We start from the raw sequence: 16915 nt of genomic DNA, 5'->3' as shown, positions 1-16915 counted from the left end.
GTAATCGATTATTTGATACACTAAATTTTTATTAATAAAATTCTTTGAACAATATTTTTTTTAGTTTATTACTTTGAGTCAGCATTTAACTAAAAAAGTTTAGCATTAGTAAATAATGATATTTTGTATATATATGAGCACCCTTCAGGTTTATTTATTTATTTATTTGTTTATATACATACGAGTATGTACACCAATGAATAAAATTTATTTCCCCTGAAATTATATTTTCTTGCTGGGTACGGCATATTTATACTCACTCGACTACGTCATTACCTGATTAGAACACCAGCCTTCTTATACATACATATGTATGTATCTTACGTGATCACTGTCAAATCGCAAGGAATTTTTATGAATGAAAATTTTCACTGGCTTACTACACGAGCTACGTCATATACGGGTTATACACACACACACACATGATTCAATATGCAGTTTAAATGTTACTGTATAATAAGAGAGTCTCTGAGAATTCTTTTCTGCATTGGCTTTAATAGAGATCACACAATACAAAGCTCTGAATGCCGACAAGCAAGCATTTGTATGAGCAGCGTGATTGTGAGAAAATCGTGAATGCATGAGTCATGCATAAAACCGAAACGTTTGCGATTTTGTGCACATGCATGTTAATATGTTAATAACAACAAAAAACATTCCATGAGAGTAAACTTTTGGTTATTGGAGATTCCCCAGCAATTGCTTGCGTATTAAATTGAGAAAAAAAAATCTCGTTCATTCATTCATAGATTGTTTTCTATAGCGTCATTATTCGTGGAAATTCAAATGAGTGTGTTTTCTTCGATTTAATCATTCGTCATTGTTGTTTTTTAGCATTATTTGAAAATATTTAATTTGGTGCGGTTTGCTTCTCGGCGCCTATTTATTGTAATGTTTTCTATTTTGGTGTACAAAATGCCTTCTTATTATTTGTTTTCGGAGAAATGTTAATTATTTGGATGAATTCGAAATTAATTTGTATCGTTGCGGTCTCTCATTAGTCCAAAGAGCAAGTGATTAAAGACAGAGCACACTGTTTTATTGCAGTGGAAAAGGTTCAGCCGTATTTTGTACAATTTGTATTTCCCATAATTAATGTAAAATGAAGCTGGCTACGTAAAAATTTACTTTTAGGTTTATGACATCAATGATATGTACATACATATGTATGTACATACATACAGTTAGTAATGCACATCTTGAAGTAACGGAACACAAATTTTGTACCAATGCGCAAGAAATTATAAAAATATAAACATTCATAAATTTATTATGTTAAATTGAATATTTTTCTTGAATGGTAATTTACTAATATGTATGGAGACTTGTGTGTAGATTTACCCGATGCAGTGGCTGCAAACGTTGGCAGGAATAGAGTTAATCATCGTATGAGAAATTTGAGTCACTAATTAAATTGTTTGCGGTTATGTAGTTGAATTTTTCATTTACTTTTTATCAAGCTTTTCTATTTGCTTTATTAAGCTTTTTGATTAACCAATGGAAGCATCTGTCATAGATATAATGTAAATATTAAATAAATACTGATAGTGGGTGAGAAAAAGATATGGCTCTTCTACATAGTAATGGACAAGTGATTGCGCAGAGATTTGAATTCATCTGGCGGTGAAATTAGTCCCTCTAGCAAAGCGGCGAGTTGCTGTAGATAAGACCCTTAAAAACATATAGTATATATGTATATGCATATTTTTATTAGCAGCTACATAGTATGTGTGTATGTACATACTTAACGTTATGATCAGAGCCGGTATAAAAATCTGCTATACGCAAGAATATAATACAACTTGTAAACGCCGGAGAAAATCTGGTTGTAGAAATTTGTTCAAATTGGTTGGGTTAAGCCAGGTTATAATTAAAAAAAAAAATTTGGTGTAAATGACGCTTTTGTGTCCCAGACCACATTATTCCATTGTACGAGTAGTGCAAAATATATATTTTATCCCTGTCTAACCCACTGTCGAAGGTTTTGGATCAGTAAGCTGAAATCTTGTCCGTTTATCAGAGAAAATTTGAACGAAATAATACCAAAATAGTGTCCGTTTCTGGTCATTGTAACGTACTCATGTTCGGTTATAGAAAATAGTTTTGTATGAAAATATTAATGAAAACGGTGTGTTAAATTTGTCCGGTTATGGGAGGTGTGCGGCTATAAGGACTGTCCGTAATGGAGAATTTCACTGTATATATGAATATCTTATTTCTTAAATTTCAATCTAGAAATATTTTACTGTATTCTCTAACATTTTCTATTTATTAATTGTTTTTTCGAAATTAAAAAAAAAATTATATATTTTTTATACAAGTTGAGTTTTTCCTTAATTTTAAGTTTAATTTTTTGAAAGAACCATGTACACGGTCTTATAACCTATTTACTTTGAATAGATTTAAATAAAAAGTGATATGATGAACATTAGAATTTTATAATATATTACCAAATTATTTTATAAGATACATTATTGTTGTTGTAAATGAACAAAAAAATCTATTCTATTTGATGGCCATTCTATTTGAGGGTAAGTTCCTTTTTTGTTGTTGTAAAGAAACCAAAAGCTCCATTCCATTTGATTGTAAGTTCCTTTTTGTTTCTATTATTTTTGAAAAGTAAGGATACTATATTTATAATCGCAATATATCGATTATTAAACATAAAAAAATATATCGACGTAAGGAAGGATCGTGTAGAAATTAAAATCGCATACATAGCCTAATGATTTTACAAAATTCTTAATATTATACGAATACAAGATTTATTGCTTGCGCAGACGTTAGTATGAACACCTTACAAAGAAACAACTGTCAGCTGATTTACGTTTCAGAGATGTATTCGCCAAAATGAACAAGCAAAGCACTAAAGGCCCATTCACATTCAAGTTTCAAGCAATTCAGTAACTGGAGAAAACAAAAGATTTACATTTTATATACGGATTATTATCCGTGGGACCATTACAACAAACCAAACTTACACTAATATTACGGGTTTTCAGATTATAACAAAAGTTCAAAATATCTGTTTCTTATCTGTTTCTTAAATGGAAAATAACTCTTTCTAACGATTATCTCCATTTTTCAAAGGCACTTTTGAAAATACTTTTATTTTGTTTGAACAATATAAAATAACTGAATTGAAATGGAAATTACAATTTTATGAAATTGGGTTTTCAAAAAAAATAAAAATTTTGAAAAGTTCTATTTTAAACCCAATTGGAGGCGCAGGCAACTCTGGCGCAACGGCCATTTTGCGAGTGCGCACGAACTTGTTTTTCTTTTCAGTTGAGAAAAAAATGCCGAATGCGTTGGGTGTTGTACGTGGTGTAGTAGTGTCGCTCTTCGTAAATAAATACAAATAACATTGCAAATGAATATTGTTTAATTGGAGAATAATTTTGCAACTTTTAAAATTGGTACATAAGAAGATCATTAACGATATTATACATCACTTTATAATCTACATTGTGAAAATAAACTCCAATATTGGATTGGATTAGTACATAATCTAGGTTTAATTCAAATAAAACCGAGCGTATAACACCTGTGAATGATCGGATGCATATTTATAATTCGGGCGTGTTTTGAATGAAATATTAAATTATTCATGTACGAGAATATACAGTAAATTTTGTGGCCCTTCCTGTTGACTCAAAGCCGCATAGAAGCGCATAGTGTCATGTACATACATATGTATATAAATACATAAAGCTACGCTTCTATTTCCCTTCTGTCCAAGAATGGCTTCGCTGCTCTTGCAGTTTAGGCATTTACTCGCTCAGCGCTTCGTTGGCATTCTAACGCTTGGTTGGAAATATTTATCCACGATATTTATGCTATTTGTTATATTTCATGGCGTTACGCATTGTTGGCTTGTTTGCTCTATATGTTTTGGTTTGACGTACCTTCCGATTTCTGTTATTATGGATTAACGCATACAATTAGAACATTTATAATATTTGTACATCCATAAAGTTAGCTAATTGGGGCCAATGGACTACAAACGTGCAAAAATTTACCATAGTATATTTAAAGTGCTATGAAAATGCAAATTTCCACTTGTTGAGCCCTCAGTATACATATTTGTATACGTATATATAAACTGCAACTAACGCACACTGACAGAATTAACACAAATGTTTCTAAGCAAAAGTGTGTATATAAATAAAACTCGCATATCTAGTGTTATGAGATAAATATGTTAATATTGCTTCATTTTATATTATAGAAATTATTTTGTTTCAGATTCCGTTGTTTAAAGACAATCATTTCAAAGTCATAACATCATACATATCATCATTCTATTAGATACAAGATGTTAAAATTTATACGTGGAAAAGGCCAGCAGCCTACAGCAGAAAGACAACGATTGCAGAAAGAACTTTTCTCCTACAGAAAGGTGAGTCAAAGAATATACACTGTAAATTTAGCAACAGTTAAACAACCAGAAACTAAAACAAGATAATGTAAATGTCAAACGTATAATAAAAACGTAACTAAAAATACAATTTTTGAAATATTTTTAATAGAAATATCACATTATTACATTGTGTTATGCATTTATTATAACACACAACACAATTATAAAGACAACGATTGCTAATAAATATTCCTTTAATGAATCGAATTTAAAACGTATTTATATTTCGGCTATGGCGAAAAAATCATAAAATAGAATTTAAAAATACATTTATTTGCCTACAGAAAAGCTTGGAAGTATTTTTACATAAATATGTATGTCTATACATAAATTACGCTATCGAACATTTTTTATGACAAGCGTAACTGCTATGTATAGGTAAACAAGGCTAATATTTATCTAAATTCTTTAGAATGCGACACTTGGCAAGATAAGAGAGTTTACAGTAAAAATACATTTCAAACTATGACTAAGTATATAAGCAATAATTAATGGTTCGCTGAGGCCATATAAAAAATTTGGGGTTTTATTAAAAAGTATATATCTGTCGTAAGTCCCTTATCAATTTAAAAAAAAAAACCTTCAAGTTTGTACGCAGATATGTATAAAGAAAATCCTATTTCCATATATGTACCTTGGAGATTTTCAATCGATTTTTTTTTGTTTTATCAATGCTTCATAATAAATATTGCATAACATTATTTATATCATTTTCACATTGTTAATATCAATAACTTTTTACAGTGTATGCAATCAGTACGACTGTGGTTGCTATACCTTGCATACATATGGTACTTGCTTAGGCATTTATAAATGTTTGGATATATGTACATATATACATGCTTATACAGGTATTGGCTTTTAGATAGTTTGATAGATGGTTGGTGTTTGTAATAGATACGCAAAGCGCGTAGTCGTCATCACCCAACATAACCCGTTTAGCCACTTCTGTGCTAGCTTACAGCCATTTCCTTGTTTTGGAATAAAGTCTTTTCGTTTGTATAAAGCATGTTTCTTAATCCACGTCATGATTTTGCATTGGGACAATGTGGGTGTTGCTGTAATTTCAAGCAACTTACTTGTACATAAATACCGACTGCCTTGACATTTTCGCAAAGTTATTTCAAACTGATTGAATAATACCGTTATATTTATTTAAATCTGATATACTGCTGACCTCGCTGCTGTAAATGGGATTGTTGCAAGGGTTTCTATTAATATTGTCGTATTAAAATATTGCTATCTATCAACTTTTACACCTTTTGCGTGAGAATGCTCCATTTCCCTTTTATTATTGTTTGCATTATAAAATCCAACGAAGGCACTCCTTTATTCTATCGAAAAATTTGAACTAACCGTACATATACGCATATGCATCCGTTCATAATAAATAAAACTAAAGGATTTGAGCTGAATGATTTTCTGCGTTTCACATTTTTTTTCACTTTACGTGAAGTAGTAATTTTTCAAGATAAAGAAGCAATTCACTTTATGGCATAGATGCAAGAAGAAATTGCAACATTACATCGTTTAACAGTTCAGTATATTATCAGCGATTTTATTGCAATTACAAGGTAATCACTTTTGTTTGTTTATTAAGTCTCATTTGTATGGCTATAGTGAGATCTGAACAATTTGTTCGTTACAACGCTGCTTTGGATAATAATCTATGCCAAATTTCGCGAAGATACCCAAACATGAAGTAGAGCTTGATCGATCAGTTTTTATGGCAGCTATATCCTATAGTAGTCTGATATCGGCGGTTCCCACAAATGAGCATTATCTGGGATAAAAAAAAAACGTGTTAAAAGAACGATAATTCAAAAACTGGGGAACTAGTTTGCTATACAGAAGTACAATGGAAACTGAAAGGATAATGCAATAAATTTTTAATATAAATATTTGTTTATATGTTCTGCAATTCCGTTTGGGTTACTTCCAAACCCCTATATAATATCTGCATTCTTTCATACGTTCATGTACACATGTAACCACATTCGATTAGGTGCGGCCCTGATTACGACTCTTTATAAAAATTTAGGTAAATGTTCGCTTTTATAAACGACCATCGGTGAGTAAGCAGCACACCGCCTGATAAGCGTTCTACTAAAAGATAAGATATGAAGTTCAAACTAAAGCAATTTAAAAATTGATATGCACCTGTTGTAACTTCTTGGCGCAAACAAACATTTCAACACAACAGTGCTGGCATTGTTTAGACTGTATGCCTGATAAAATACAGTGAAATCTCCCATAAGCAGACACTGACGGGACCCGATTAATAGAATTGTCCTCTTAATAAATTGTCCTTAATAAAGATCAAAAAATGTTCGGACCGGTAAATGTTTAATATATAATTGAACATTCACTGTATATATATATATATATATATGTTTATGTATCACTCATATAAGCTTAAAATTTTTTTGTTGTTGTTGCGGCAGAAAATATCCATACATAATTTAGGGGTTATTAGTAATATTGGAGTAATTTAAAGAATTACAAATTATTATAAAGATCCCTTAGAAAGAAACCCGTACATTCTAAGCGTCAAAAAAACCTCAAAATATTAGGGGTATTCTCTTGCTCTTGCAAGATTGCAGATTGCAAAAATACTACACCGAAATATACAAGGGCACGAGAGCACCCATTGCAGAATCTAGTGATATATGAGCGACTGATTCAGTCAATTTATTGTAAATGACTATTGTGCATAGCTATTGTGAATTAGCGCACCTTCTGCATACATTTTTAACAAAAAAAACTGTAACAAAACTTTATAATTTAAATAGAAATTATAAAATCTAATTAAAATTTACCTTTCTCAACAATTTAACGACATAATATGTCTATATGTAAAATGGCAACTACAACAGGGTTGCAATTTTATTTTTGCGTGACATTGCACGCTAATATACATGGGTTTTGGTCTGACATATTTCACAGCCCTTGCAAATGTTTTTCTGCGTGTGTTTGTTGTTGTGCCGTTGTAAATTTGCAATGCTTGCACCGTGCACCGGGTTTTGCAAGAGCAAGAGAATACCCCTATTATATGTAATTATTTTTCCTCATAAAAATTTTAAAACTTCATTGGTATTACTAATTGATGGCAATCAAGAAGAAGAAGGCTGTAATAATAGCATATGATTTCATTTCTTGCCATTGAAATATAAGTTTTAATTTGCGAGCAGACATTCTAAAATTTATTTTTAAACTCGTGCGTTACATGCCCGCTTTTCTTAAAAAGTTTAAAATAATAAATGTTTATTCATGAACTTCACAAACTGATTATTCGCCATCGTTTATACGTATAATCTAATGTACATGAAAACAAAAGAAGACCAAGACCAAAACACTTAAAACTGCACCTTCGGTAATTATTGCCATGTGTAATGAGCAATCATGTAAAGAATTCGAGGAGTTTAACTGAAATTCTTTCGTCCAAAGTGACAGTAAAAACAAATTTGCATATACATACTAATGCATACATTTATTTATTTTAATTTTTTGCATTACCCAAGTTATTTATAATAACAAACTAAAATTCCTGGCAAAATTTCAGTTCAAAAGCTGTTACAATGTAAAGATAAATATTTCAGCATATCCCTTCATGCATATTACCCTAAGTCTTTGAAGTGTCTGCTATGGCGTAATGCTGTTTTTATATTCACGTGAGGGTAATTATGTTCCAATTTGAGCATGTTCAACAACCAAACCGCTAAGGTTAATTAAAATATCTCAGTCTGGCGTGGCGTTTCCGTTATGTGATCCATTTCTACGCAACGATGACGTAATCGCTATTATATCGTACAACAACTATCACCACTCAGCGGAATATTTGAAAAAGTTATATTGTATTACAACAATATTGATCTTTTATTTCATAGCTGAAAAGATGAAAAGTCTATAAATTATTTCAAAAAGTTATTATTAACGGCATTTGATTTTAAAAATTTTGTGAGTATTTTATAGTTGGTTATGGATAATAATAAGAGTGATTTTCAATCATCTTCAACGGCTTATTTGTAAGTCACAATTGACTAATTAAGAAATATTTGCTTTTGTTCTGAATGAATAAGATCACCAATATTTATAAATACGTTTACTGTACCTACTAAGTGTGCAGAATACTATGCAACATCTGCAGCAGATAAAAAATATTTTTTTCATTAAAAATTCTCTTAATATTCTGCATCAATTCGGGGGGAGCTTAACATTTATAGCAATATCTTTCAAATAATATCAATAAGCACACCACAAATTCTTGAGCTTGGCTACAAAATCTATCCATCTATCAAAGGTTTAAGCGCCGATCTTATACTTTGTATGTACATATGCATATATTTTCAATATGTACATACAGTCATGGACAGAGAAATAGCACACCTTCAAATATGCATGTTCGAATGAAATAGCATATAACGCCATAACAGTTGTTTTCCTGGTACGGTGTTCGACCATTGGTAAGGGTACATTATTCTGAAAAATACTATGGAACCATTCGCGTTCGGATCGATGTCTATCAATTGGATTTTTATGCATTACAATGATCCAAAGCACGCAGCCAAAAATGTGAAGAATTGACTCAGCAAAGTTGCGATACAAACCTCTTTGAAAATGTATGGAGCAACGCTAAGATGCAGATTTTATTTTAATTTTTTTTTTTTTTATATTGGGTTGTCAAAAAGTCTTGCGGTCGTTTCTTTTAAGTCGTTCGTGAGTTATAGCGTCGCAAACATGGAGCAAAATAAAGAGAAAATACGGCATATTTTACAGTACTACTACGATAAAGGCAAAAATGCATCTCAAGCCGCCAATAAAATTTGTGCAGTTTATGGACCCGATACAGTCTCCATTTCCACCGCACAACGATGATTTCAAGGTTTTCGTTCTGGTGTAGAGGTGGTCGAAGATGCGCCACGCTCCGGAAGGCCTGTCGTCGAAAATTGCGATAAAATCGCTGAATTGGTCGAAAGAGACCGGCATAGTAGTCATCAAACCGTTATAAACCATTTGAAGAAGCTTGGAGTCACTAAGAAGCTCGATGTATGGGTGCTACACGAATTGATTCAATAAAAATACCGCAAGACTTTTTTGACAACCTAATATAATAAAAATAAACGTCGTTTCATTCATGTTCAAAGTGTGCTAATTCTCTATCCATGACTGTAGAATCATAAATGAGATAAGCAGCATTTAAATAAAAACATTGGAGAGCGTGGCAGCAATATTATTTTTGGCATGGCAAATTGTTAATTATTTATAATTAAAAAAATAGAAAGCTTTCGTTATTGTTTCTCTTGCTAAAGCGAAATATAAACTATTGAATGCAGAAAGTAAAATGCTCAGAAATATTATAAAATTGCTTTTGTAAATATAACATATAAAAATATTCAAGTGCTTGCTACAACAACATCTATCTGTTTTCTTTTAATCTACACCTTCTTTCACTAAACCCAAACCGAACAGGGGGAAAAAGTGTGACGAAAGCTAAACTTCTAAGCATTTTACTCTATTTTCACCAATCTCTTAAGCTTTGGCCAAAACCAGTAAAAGCCAAAAGATAATTAAGAAAATAATGCTAAAAACAAACAAGAAAAACAATTGGTATCTCTTTTGGGCTTAGAAGAGTAGTTTGTAATTCGAATCTCTCAGTTTCGTGATGTTATTCTATACAGACGGTTTTAAAAAGCAAGACACATGTAAAAGCGGCTGCAAAGCTCGACAGGTACCGTTTTTCTACATTGCGAATCATTATAAACAAATTTATATTTAATTTTAATAAACTTAAATACGGGAATGTTTTAAGTAGACGAAATTAAGAAAGTGATACCAAGCTTGCTATACAAAATACCTTTACAACAGGACCGTAGGGAAAACCCAGGTCCGGGGATGATTGTAGCGATTTTTTGGAGAAAACAGTCATCGAAAAACTTTTGCAAAGGACGGTGCCCCCTGAGATTTCAAGGCTTGGGAGAAATTGTCTACGATGTCCCCCCTATCTGCTTCACTAAATATCTAAATGGTGGAAAAATTGCAATATACTGTTTTAAAATACAATTTTCATTGCAACCGAATATTTTTTATGTAAAAGTTAACATTGAATATGCAACTATATTATTTTCCGCTAGCCTAACCAAATTAATGAAATCTATATTTTGTATGTCAAAGAAAGTTAAGTTTTTGTATTTCTAGTGTGTATATGTGCAAAAGACTAAAATAAAGAACATCCGTTGTTCATAATTACTGCTCACTTAAACCAATGCTAATAATTTTAGTTCTTGTGCTTTTAAGTTGCTCCAAGTTGCCCGTACACCTCGTTATCAAGTGTCATTTTGCATGTGTACAGTTTTGCCATAGCGGCTTCGCCGTAAGGCAAATAAAAAAATAATAACCAATTAAACTAATATTTCGACATCGTTGCGAAGCAGAGCAGTTGAAACGCTGAGGTGCACAGAAAAAATTTCAAACAATTAAAGCTACAGTTGTATGTATTATACATTGTGGAGAAAAGTGGAAGTACGAGCAAATTCTGAATTTCACTTTAAAAAGTTACTCATATAACAACTAACTGCTACGTAACCTGCTTAAATTTTCTAGATTTTATAATGAGTTGTATGAGAGCTAAAGTCTGTTACTGGAAATGAATTTTTTCCTATAATTTCGTATTTTGCAAAAAGGATTTAATAAATGAATACAATCAGCTGTAGTAAATCCAAATTAAATTTAATACTTCTATAAATTAGAGTAAAAAATGTATGTTAATTGCTAAACCACAAAGTTGCAATAAAAAAAATTATAGCGCCGATTTCTCTACAGCAAAACACACAAAAAATTTGTTTTTTTCTACATAACTTTGATTAAAAAAATATTAACAAATTAATTATTCTAAATACTTCTCTAGACTGCACAACATGGATTTCCGCATAAACCATCCGCGGTGGCCTATGACCCGATATCTAAACTAATGGCCATTGGAACCCAAACGGGTGCTCTCAAAGTATTTGGCCAACCCGGCGTAGAATTTTATGGACAACACACGCTTATCAGCAACTCAGCCGCAGAACTCAATGTGCAGCTTTTGGAGTGGGTCTACGGCACGGGACGTGTGTTGTCGTTAACAGCTTCAAACCATTTGATTTTGTGGGAACCGGTTGGTGCGACATTGGTTGCCATCAAGACATTGCCTTTTGACGGTAAATTGAAGAAAGTCTCATCGCTTTGCTGTTCGTTGAACAAAGACATTGTCTGGATTGGTACCGAAGGTGGCAATATCTATCAATTCGATCTAAATTCGTTCTCAATACGTGAACCAGTTATCTATCACGATATTGTGCTGGAGCAAGTGCCTCCAACATACAAGTTAAATCCAGGTGCTATTGAATCTATACGCCAACTGCCAAATGCGCATAACAAATTGCTTATTGCGTATAATCGTGGACTTTGTGTATTATGGGATCTTGAAACTTCCGCAGTGGTGCGGGCATACATTGCACCCGGTCATGGCCAGAGTGTGGGTCTGTTTGTGAATGCAACTGGAACTCAGTTTACTTGGTACCACGCTGATGGTTCGTACGCATCTTGGAGCTTGACTAATGCCGAAGCACCGAAGAACGTCAATTACGTTCCCTATGGACCGGATCCATGTAAAAGCATAAATCGTCTGTATAAGGGCAAGCGTGGGTAAGCTTATTCTAACGCACATATATCCTAAACAATATATATGAACGTTTTTTATTTTTTTGACTTTTATTTACACAGTTCGGCCGAAGTTGTTATATTCTCTGGTGGCATGCCTCGTTCAGCATACGGAGATCATAACTGTGTGTCTGTACATGCAACTGACGGCAATAAAGTGTGCTTGGACTTCACATCAAAAGTTATAGATTTTTTTGTGACATTCCAAAATAACACTGACAATGTCGAAGTTCTGGTCGTACTGCTAGAGGAAGAGTTTTGTGCTTATGATTTAACAGATAGTAAAGTTCCTGTTCTAAAAGCACCATATTTACATTCGGTCCACGCTTCCGCTGTTACGTGCAACTACCTGGCATCGCAGGTTACTCAGGAGGTCTATAATAAAATCGTGCATGCAGGAGAAGAACAAGATGCCAATTGCAGCCACTTAGAATGGCCAATTAATGGCGGTATCTTGGAAGAAGATGTGCCTGACGATGTAGACAATGAAGATGCACGTCTATATGAAATACTATTAACTGGGCATGAAGACGGTTCTGTGAAATTTTGGGATTGTACAGGTGTTGTCCTAAAACCGCTCTACAATTTTAAAACCGCACCATTGTTTGGGTAATTTTTTTTTTTAATTATTTGTAATCTCATTGTGTTAAAAGAAATATCTTTTATTTAAAGGCATGAGAATCAGGATGACATACCGGCGGAAACATCGGAACCTTTGGATGAGTCAGAGCCACCATTCCGAAAATCTGGCCTTTTCGACCCCTACTCTGACGATCCCCGTTTAGCTGTTAAGAAAATAGCTTTGTGTCCCAAAACTGGCCGTCTAATTGTTGGTGGAACTGCTGGTCAAATCGTGATTGCAAACTTTGACAACAGCGAATCTGAAAACGCCACGCTTAAAGCTAGTTCTATGAATTTGGTAAGCGATCGTGATGGATTTGTCTGGAAAGGACATGATCAACTGACAGTACGACCGAATCTGCTTGAGCCTGATGCTGAACCTGTTGGTGATGCTGGTGTTGAAATAACGGGCGTGTTACAAGTTCTTCCTCCCGCTAGTATAACCTGCTTGGCTCTGGAAGCAAATTGGGGTTTAGTAGCTGGAGGCACCGCTCATGGTTTAGTTTTATTTGACTATAACACCTTTCTGCCAGTTTTTCACCGTTGCACTCTCAATCCAAATGGTATGAAGACAACTGAAGCTAAATATATTAAACTTTCACCCTAACCAATTAAATATTTAGATTTAACAGGTGCGGGTGAGCAACTCTCTCGACGTAAATCATTTAAAAAGTCGTTACGTGAATCTTTCCGAAAATTGCGTAAAGGCCGTTCTACGCGAAACAATCCATCACAAGTGCCTACAACAGTAAGTACATTGTAATTCATTATATAAAAAATGTATAGCAGAACATGTCAATAACACTCGTGTATATATTTATTTTCTATAGTTGGAAGCACGTCCGATTGAACGGCAAGTGGAAGCGCGTTCCACCGACGATGGCATGGGCTCTATGGTTCGATGCCTACAATTCGCTAAAACTTTTATAACTAATGGTAATTGAATAATTATAATTACCATATGTTCGAAGATTAATAATAACGCTTTTCAACTATTACAGTAAATATAACTTCGCCCACATTGTGGTCGGCCACAAACTCGAGCACAGTATCAGTTTTCCTGCTACATTTGCCACCTGCTCTAACTGCTGCCACCAATATACCACCAGTTAGCGGTAATGCAGCGGCAACAACAGCAGCTACACAGCCACGACGCGTGTCAGCGCAACTGGCGAAAGAAATCCAACTTAAGCACCGTGCACCTGTCGTTGGTATTGCCATATTCGACCAGCATGGCTATCCAGTTGATCAGCATAGCAACAGTAGTGCCGTTTCACCACCACATCGTTTATTAATCGCTTCTGAAGAGCAATTTAAAGTGTTCTCACTGCCACAATTGAAACCAATCAATAAGTATAAGCTAACCGCGAATGAGGGTGCACGTGTTCGACGTATACATTTCGCATCATTTTCCTGCCGCTTGCCAGCTGATTTATTGGCACAAGGTGTTGGTGGTAGCCCGTCCAAATCGACGTCAACGCGATCACAAGAGAATACACAAGATTTAGCCAACACCAGCGCCAACACTACAGGAGGTAGTGCCAACGATGCTCGTTTGTATCACGAAATGGCGCTGCTCTGTCTAACGAATATGGGCGATATAATGGTACTTTCGGTACCGGAACTAAAGCGACAGCTAAATGCTGCGGCTGTCAGACGCGAGGATATTAAGTAAGTGTAGTTTAATTATATTAACAGTTAATCAGTCACAATTTATAAATCTATAATTTCAATTATAGTGGCATATCATCGCTTTGTTTTACAAATGGCGGCGAGGCATTATACATGCTTTCCTCCTCGGAACTACAACGCATATCTCTATCAACTACGAAAGCCGTTACGCCAAAAGGCGGTATTGAAGTGGAAGAGTTGGTTGCCGATGAGCACGCAGCTGCAGCTGGCGATGCGAATAGCATAAATGAAGAGAACCAAGAAAACATTGACGTAGCGAGTTTGTCTTCAGCAAGAAATTCACAAGATCCGGGCGCGAAAGATCGCACAAAACCGCTTGAACTCGAGATCGATCTGCAGAAGGGAGGCATTACTTTAACCAATGGTGTTAATACGCACTCGGACAGTAATTCTCCGAATCGTGCCAACGAGACAATCACTAGTTCCATGGGCGATATAACGGTTGATTCCGTGCGAGATCATTTGAACGCTACAACAACTACTTTATGTACCACCACCACTGAAGAAACCGTCGGTAAGCAAGCAACCATTTAATTTATATACTGGTGATGGTGGAATTAAATGTCTAAATTTCAAGATGTGTTCTATCATATTTATTAGCCACAAGTGTTTAATGTTTGTTTGTTATTTAGTGCATATAATGAAATATTTAATGCCTTTGAAATCGTTCTAGTCTTATTGCTACTGTATATAGAGTTGTCTCTGTGTTCATACTTAGAACATGTGCCCTTGTCCATTTTGTGTGGTTATTAGCCGCTGGACAGCTTAAAGCTGTGTTTATAATCCGTTTTCTGTGCATAGTTCAAAATGCAGAGCCATTCTAACTCTTGATAAATTAATCTATTTTTAGGCGTCCGCAAAAATCCCTTTAATAACTAAAAATATTACAAAGCAGTATCCCAATTTTAAATTAATGACTACATTTTAATAATAATAAGATGAACATATGGAACGGATAATTTTTAATAAAGCACATTTTGTAAGTTTTTCGCCAGAATGTCTAGTGCAAACAACAACAAAAAAAAATAATAATGACAAAAGGAAAAATAATGAAAATAAAGAAAGAAAAAAATAATATAAAAAAATTAAATTATATTTATAATTATAATAATACGAAACGTTTAATTATAGGTCGACTATCTGTATTAAGCACACAAACTAATCAAACCTTGACCAGTGCAAACATGAAGGATGTCAGCGATTTCAACATACCAAATCTTATGGATTTGGCACCTTTAAGGTAACTTTTTTGGTATATTTGAAAATAGTAAGATTTTTTATAATTGAATTTCAATTTGCAGCAATACAACTGAAACTAATAGCAGCTCTGTGGTCATCAAATCAATTATAACTAGTATTTCACATGAAAAGACCAATGGCGAAACGGAGACAGTTACAACAAAGACAACGCAACGCGAAGAAAGTCAATTTTAAGTCCAATTTTTTAAACTGACTCCGACAAAAAATATATATAATTCGAAATTCAGCATGGCGATATAGCGATTTGAAATAATTAAAACTATATATTTAAGTTTTGTATCGTCTTACATTGCAATATCTTCTATTTTAATTTTAGCATTCTTGTTTCTTTAATTAAGGCACTTTCCGAACAATCCCAATCAATGAATTATTCTAACGTTGCATCTATCATTTTAAATATAAGTTTTTATTTAAAGATTTATCCAAAAATCTTACCACACATTTTCACTAAAACTGCACTGAACCACAAACGCATCCATGTAGCGCAATAACTTAATTCTTACATATATCTATTTTTTAAATATTGAATGTTAACAAAAAATGCAAAAAAAGTACAACTAAAAAATTGCCTTACTTACAAACAATACGAATAATTATTAAACAAGTTTCGGGATGTAATAGTTATTTATGTCTCTTTGCGAGTAATGACACGAATCGAATTTCATTTCACGTTAAAATATTTTTAAAAAACATTTCAATTTCCAACACGCTTATACTATCTATCAGTAATTAATTTCTTACTAACTATAAAGTATTATTAAATTAATGTATCCCGACCAGCTTTGGAGCATCAGCAGGTATTCTATTATTAAACGTAAATTTCTTCCATTACCTGTTATAATTAAAACAAAAGAAGAAACACCAAACCAGATAAAGAAAATTAACGAAGTACTACTTTTACTGTTGTTACTATTATTACAAAAATTTATAAAGTAAAACTGTTGGCATTTAACTGACTTGTACACACGCTATTGAGTAAGCTGTTGATGTACGCTATTTAAATATACACAATTCATTTATAAGACATATACATACACACTGTATTTAAAGAGTTTTTAAACTCAACTTTTTTATATTTTACATTGTGGAGTATTTTTGGACTATTTGTATAGAAAATTTACAAATGTATAAAATATTTGATGATATAATGAATACTGTTATCGAAAATTGTTAATTTTCAGAAATTATTTTCAATAAAAGTGTAAAGATTTGCCGCTAATA

At 33.3% G+C, this 16915-nt stretch overlaps 1 protein-coding gene across 3 annotated transcripts; it reads left to right on the top strand.

Moving 5' to 3' along the window:
- The first annotated feature begins 3263 nt into the window (after window positions 1–3263).
- On the top strand, window positions 3264–16915 carry LOC105233546 (lethal(2) giant larvae protein). 3 transcript variants are annotated; one of them, XM_011215658.4, is made up of 11 exons: window positions 3264–3419; window positions 4249–4402; window positions 11328–12106; window positions 12185–12730; window positions 12794–13305; window positions 13366–13490; window positions 13573–13678; window positions 13744–14413; window positions 14482–14948; window positions 15566–15674; window positions 15736–16915. In XM_011215658.4, the coding sequence occupies exons 2-11, from the start codon at window positions 4319–4321 to the stop codon at window positions 15866–15868; spliced, it is 3531 nt and encodes a 1176-aa protein (XP_011213960.1). In that variant the 5' UTR covers window positions 3264–3419; window positions 4249–4318; the 3' UTR covers window positions 15869–16915. The 3 variants fall into 3 exon arrangements, with proteins under 3 accessions (XP_011213960.1, XP_049302309.1, XP_049302308.1); XM_049446351.1 differs by lacking the exon at window positions 3264–3419 and adding an exon at window positions 3498–4155; XM_049446352.1 differs by lacking the exons at window positions 15566–15674; window positions 15736–16915 and adding an exon at window positions 15285–15395.

Source organism: Bactrocera dorsalis, chromosome 1 (genome assembly GCF_023373825.1).
Source record: "Bactrocera dorsalis isolate Fly_Bdor chromosome 1, ASM2337382v1, whole genome shotgun sequence".
In the NCBI taxonomy this organism is placed as follows: Eukaryota; Metazoa; Arthropoda; class Insecta; order Diptera; family Tephritidae; genus Bactrocera; species Bactrocera dorsalis.
Note: the sequence above shows the minus strand (reverse complement) of the source record. Positions and strands in the feature narration are given on the sequence as shown.

What these genes read in the sequence shown, in the direction of transcription:
- LOC105233546 (XM_011215658.4), top strand. Translation starts at nt 4,319, where the DNA reads ATGTTAAAATTTATACGTGGAAAAGGCCAGCAGCCTACAGCAGAAAGA. An exon ending in GTCAGACGCGAGGATATTAA is followed by an intron (nt 14,414 to 14,481) that starts GTAAGTGTAGTT and finishes TTTCAATTATAG; the next exon opens with TGGCATATCATCGCTTTGTT. An exon ending in ATGGATTTGGCACCTTTAAG is followed by an intron (nt 15,675 to 15,735) that starts GTAACTTTTTTG and finishes TTCAATTTGCAG; the next exon opens with CAATACAACTGAAACTAATA.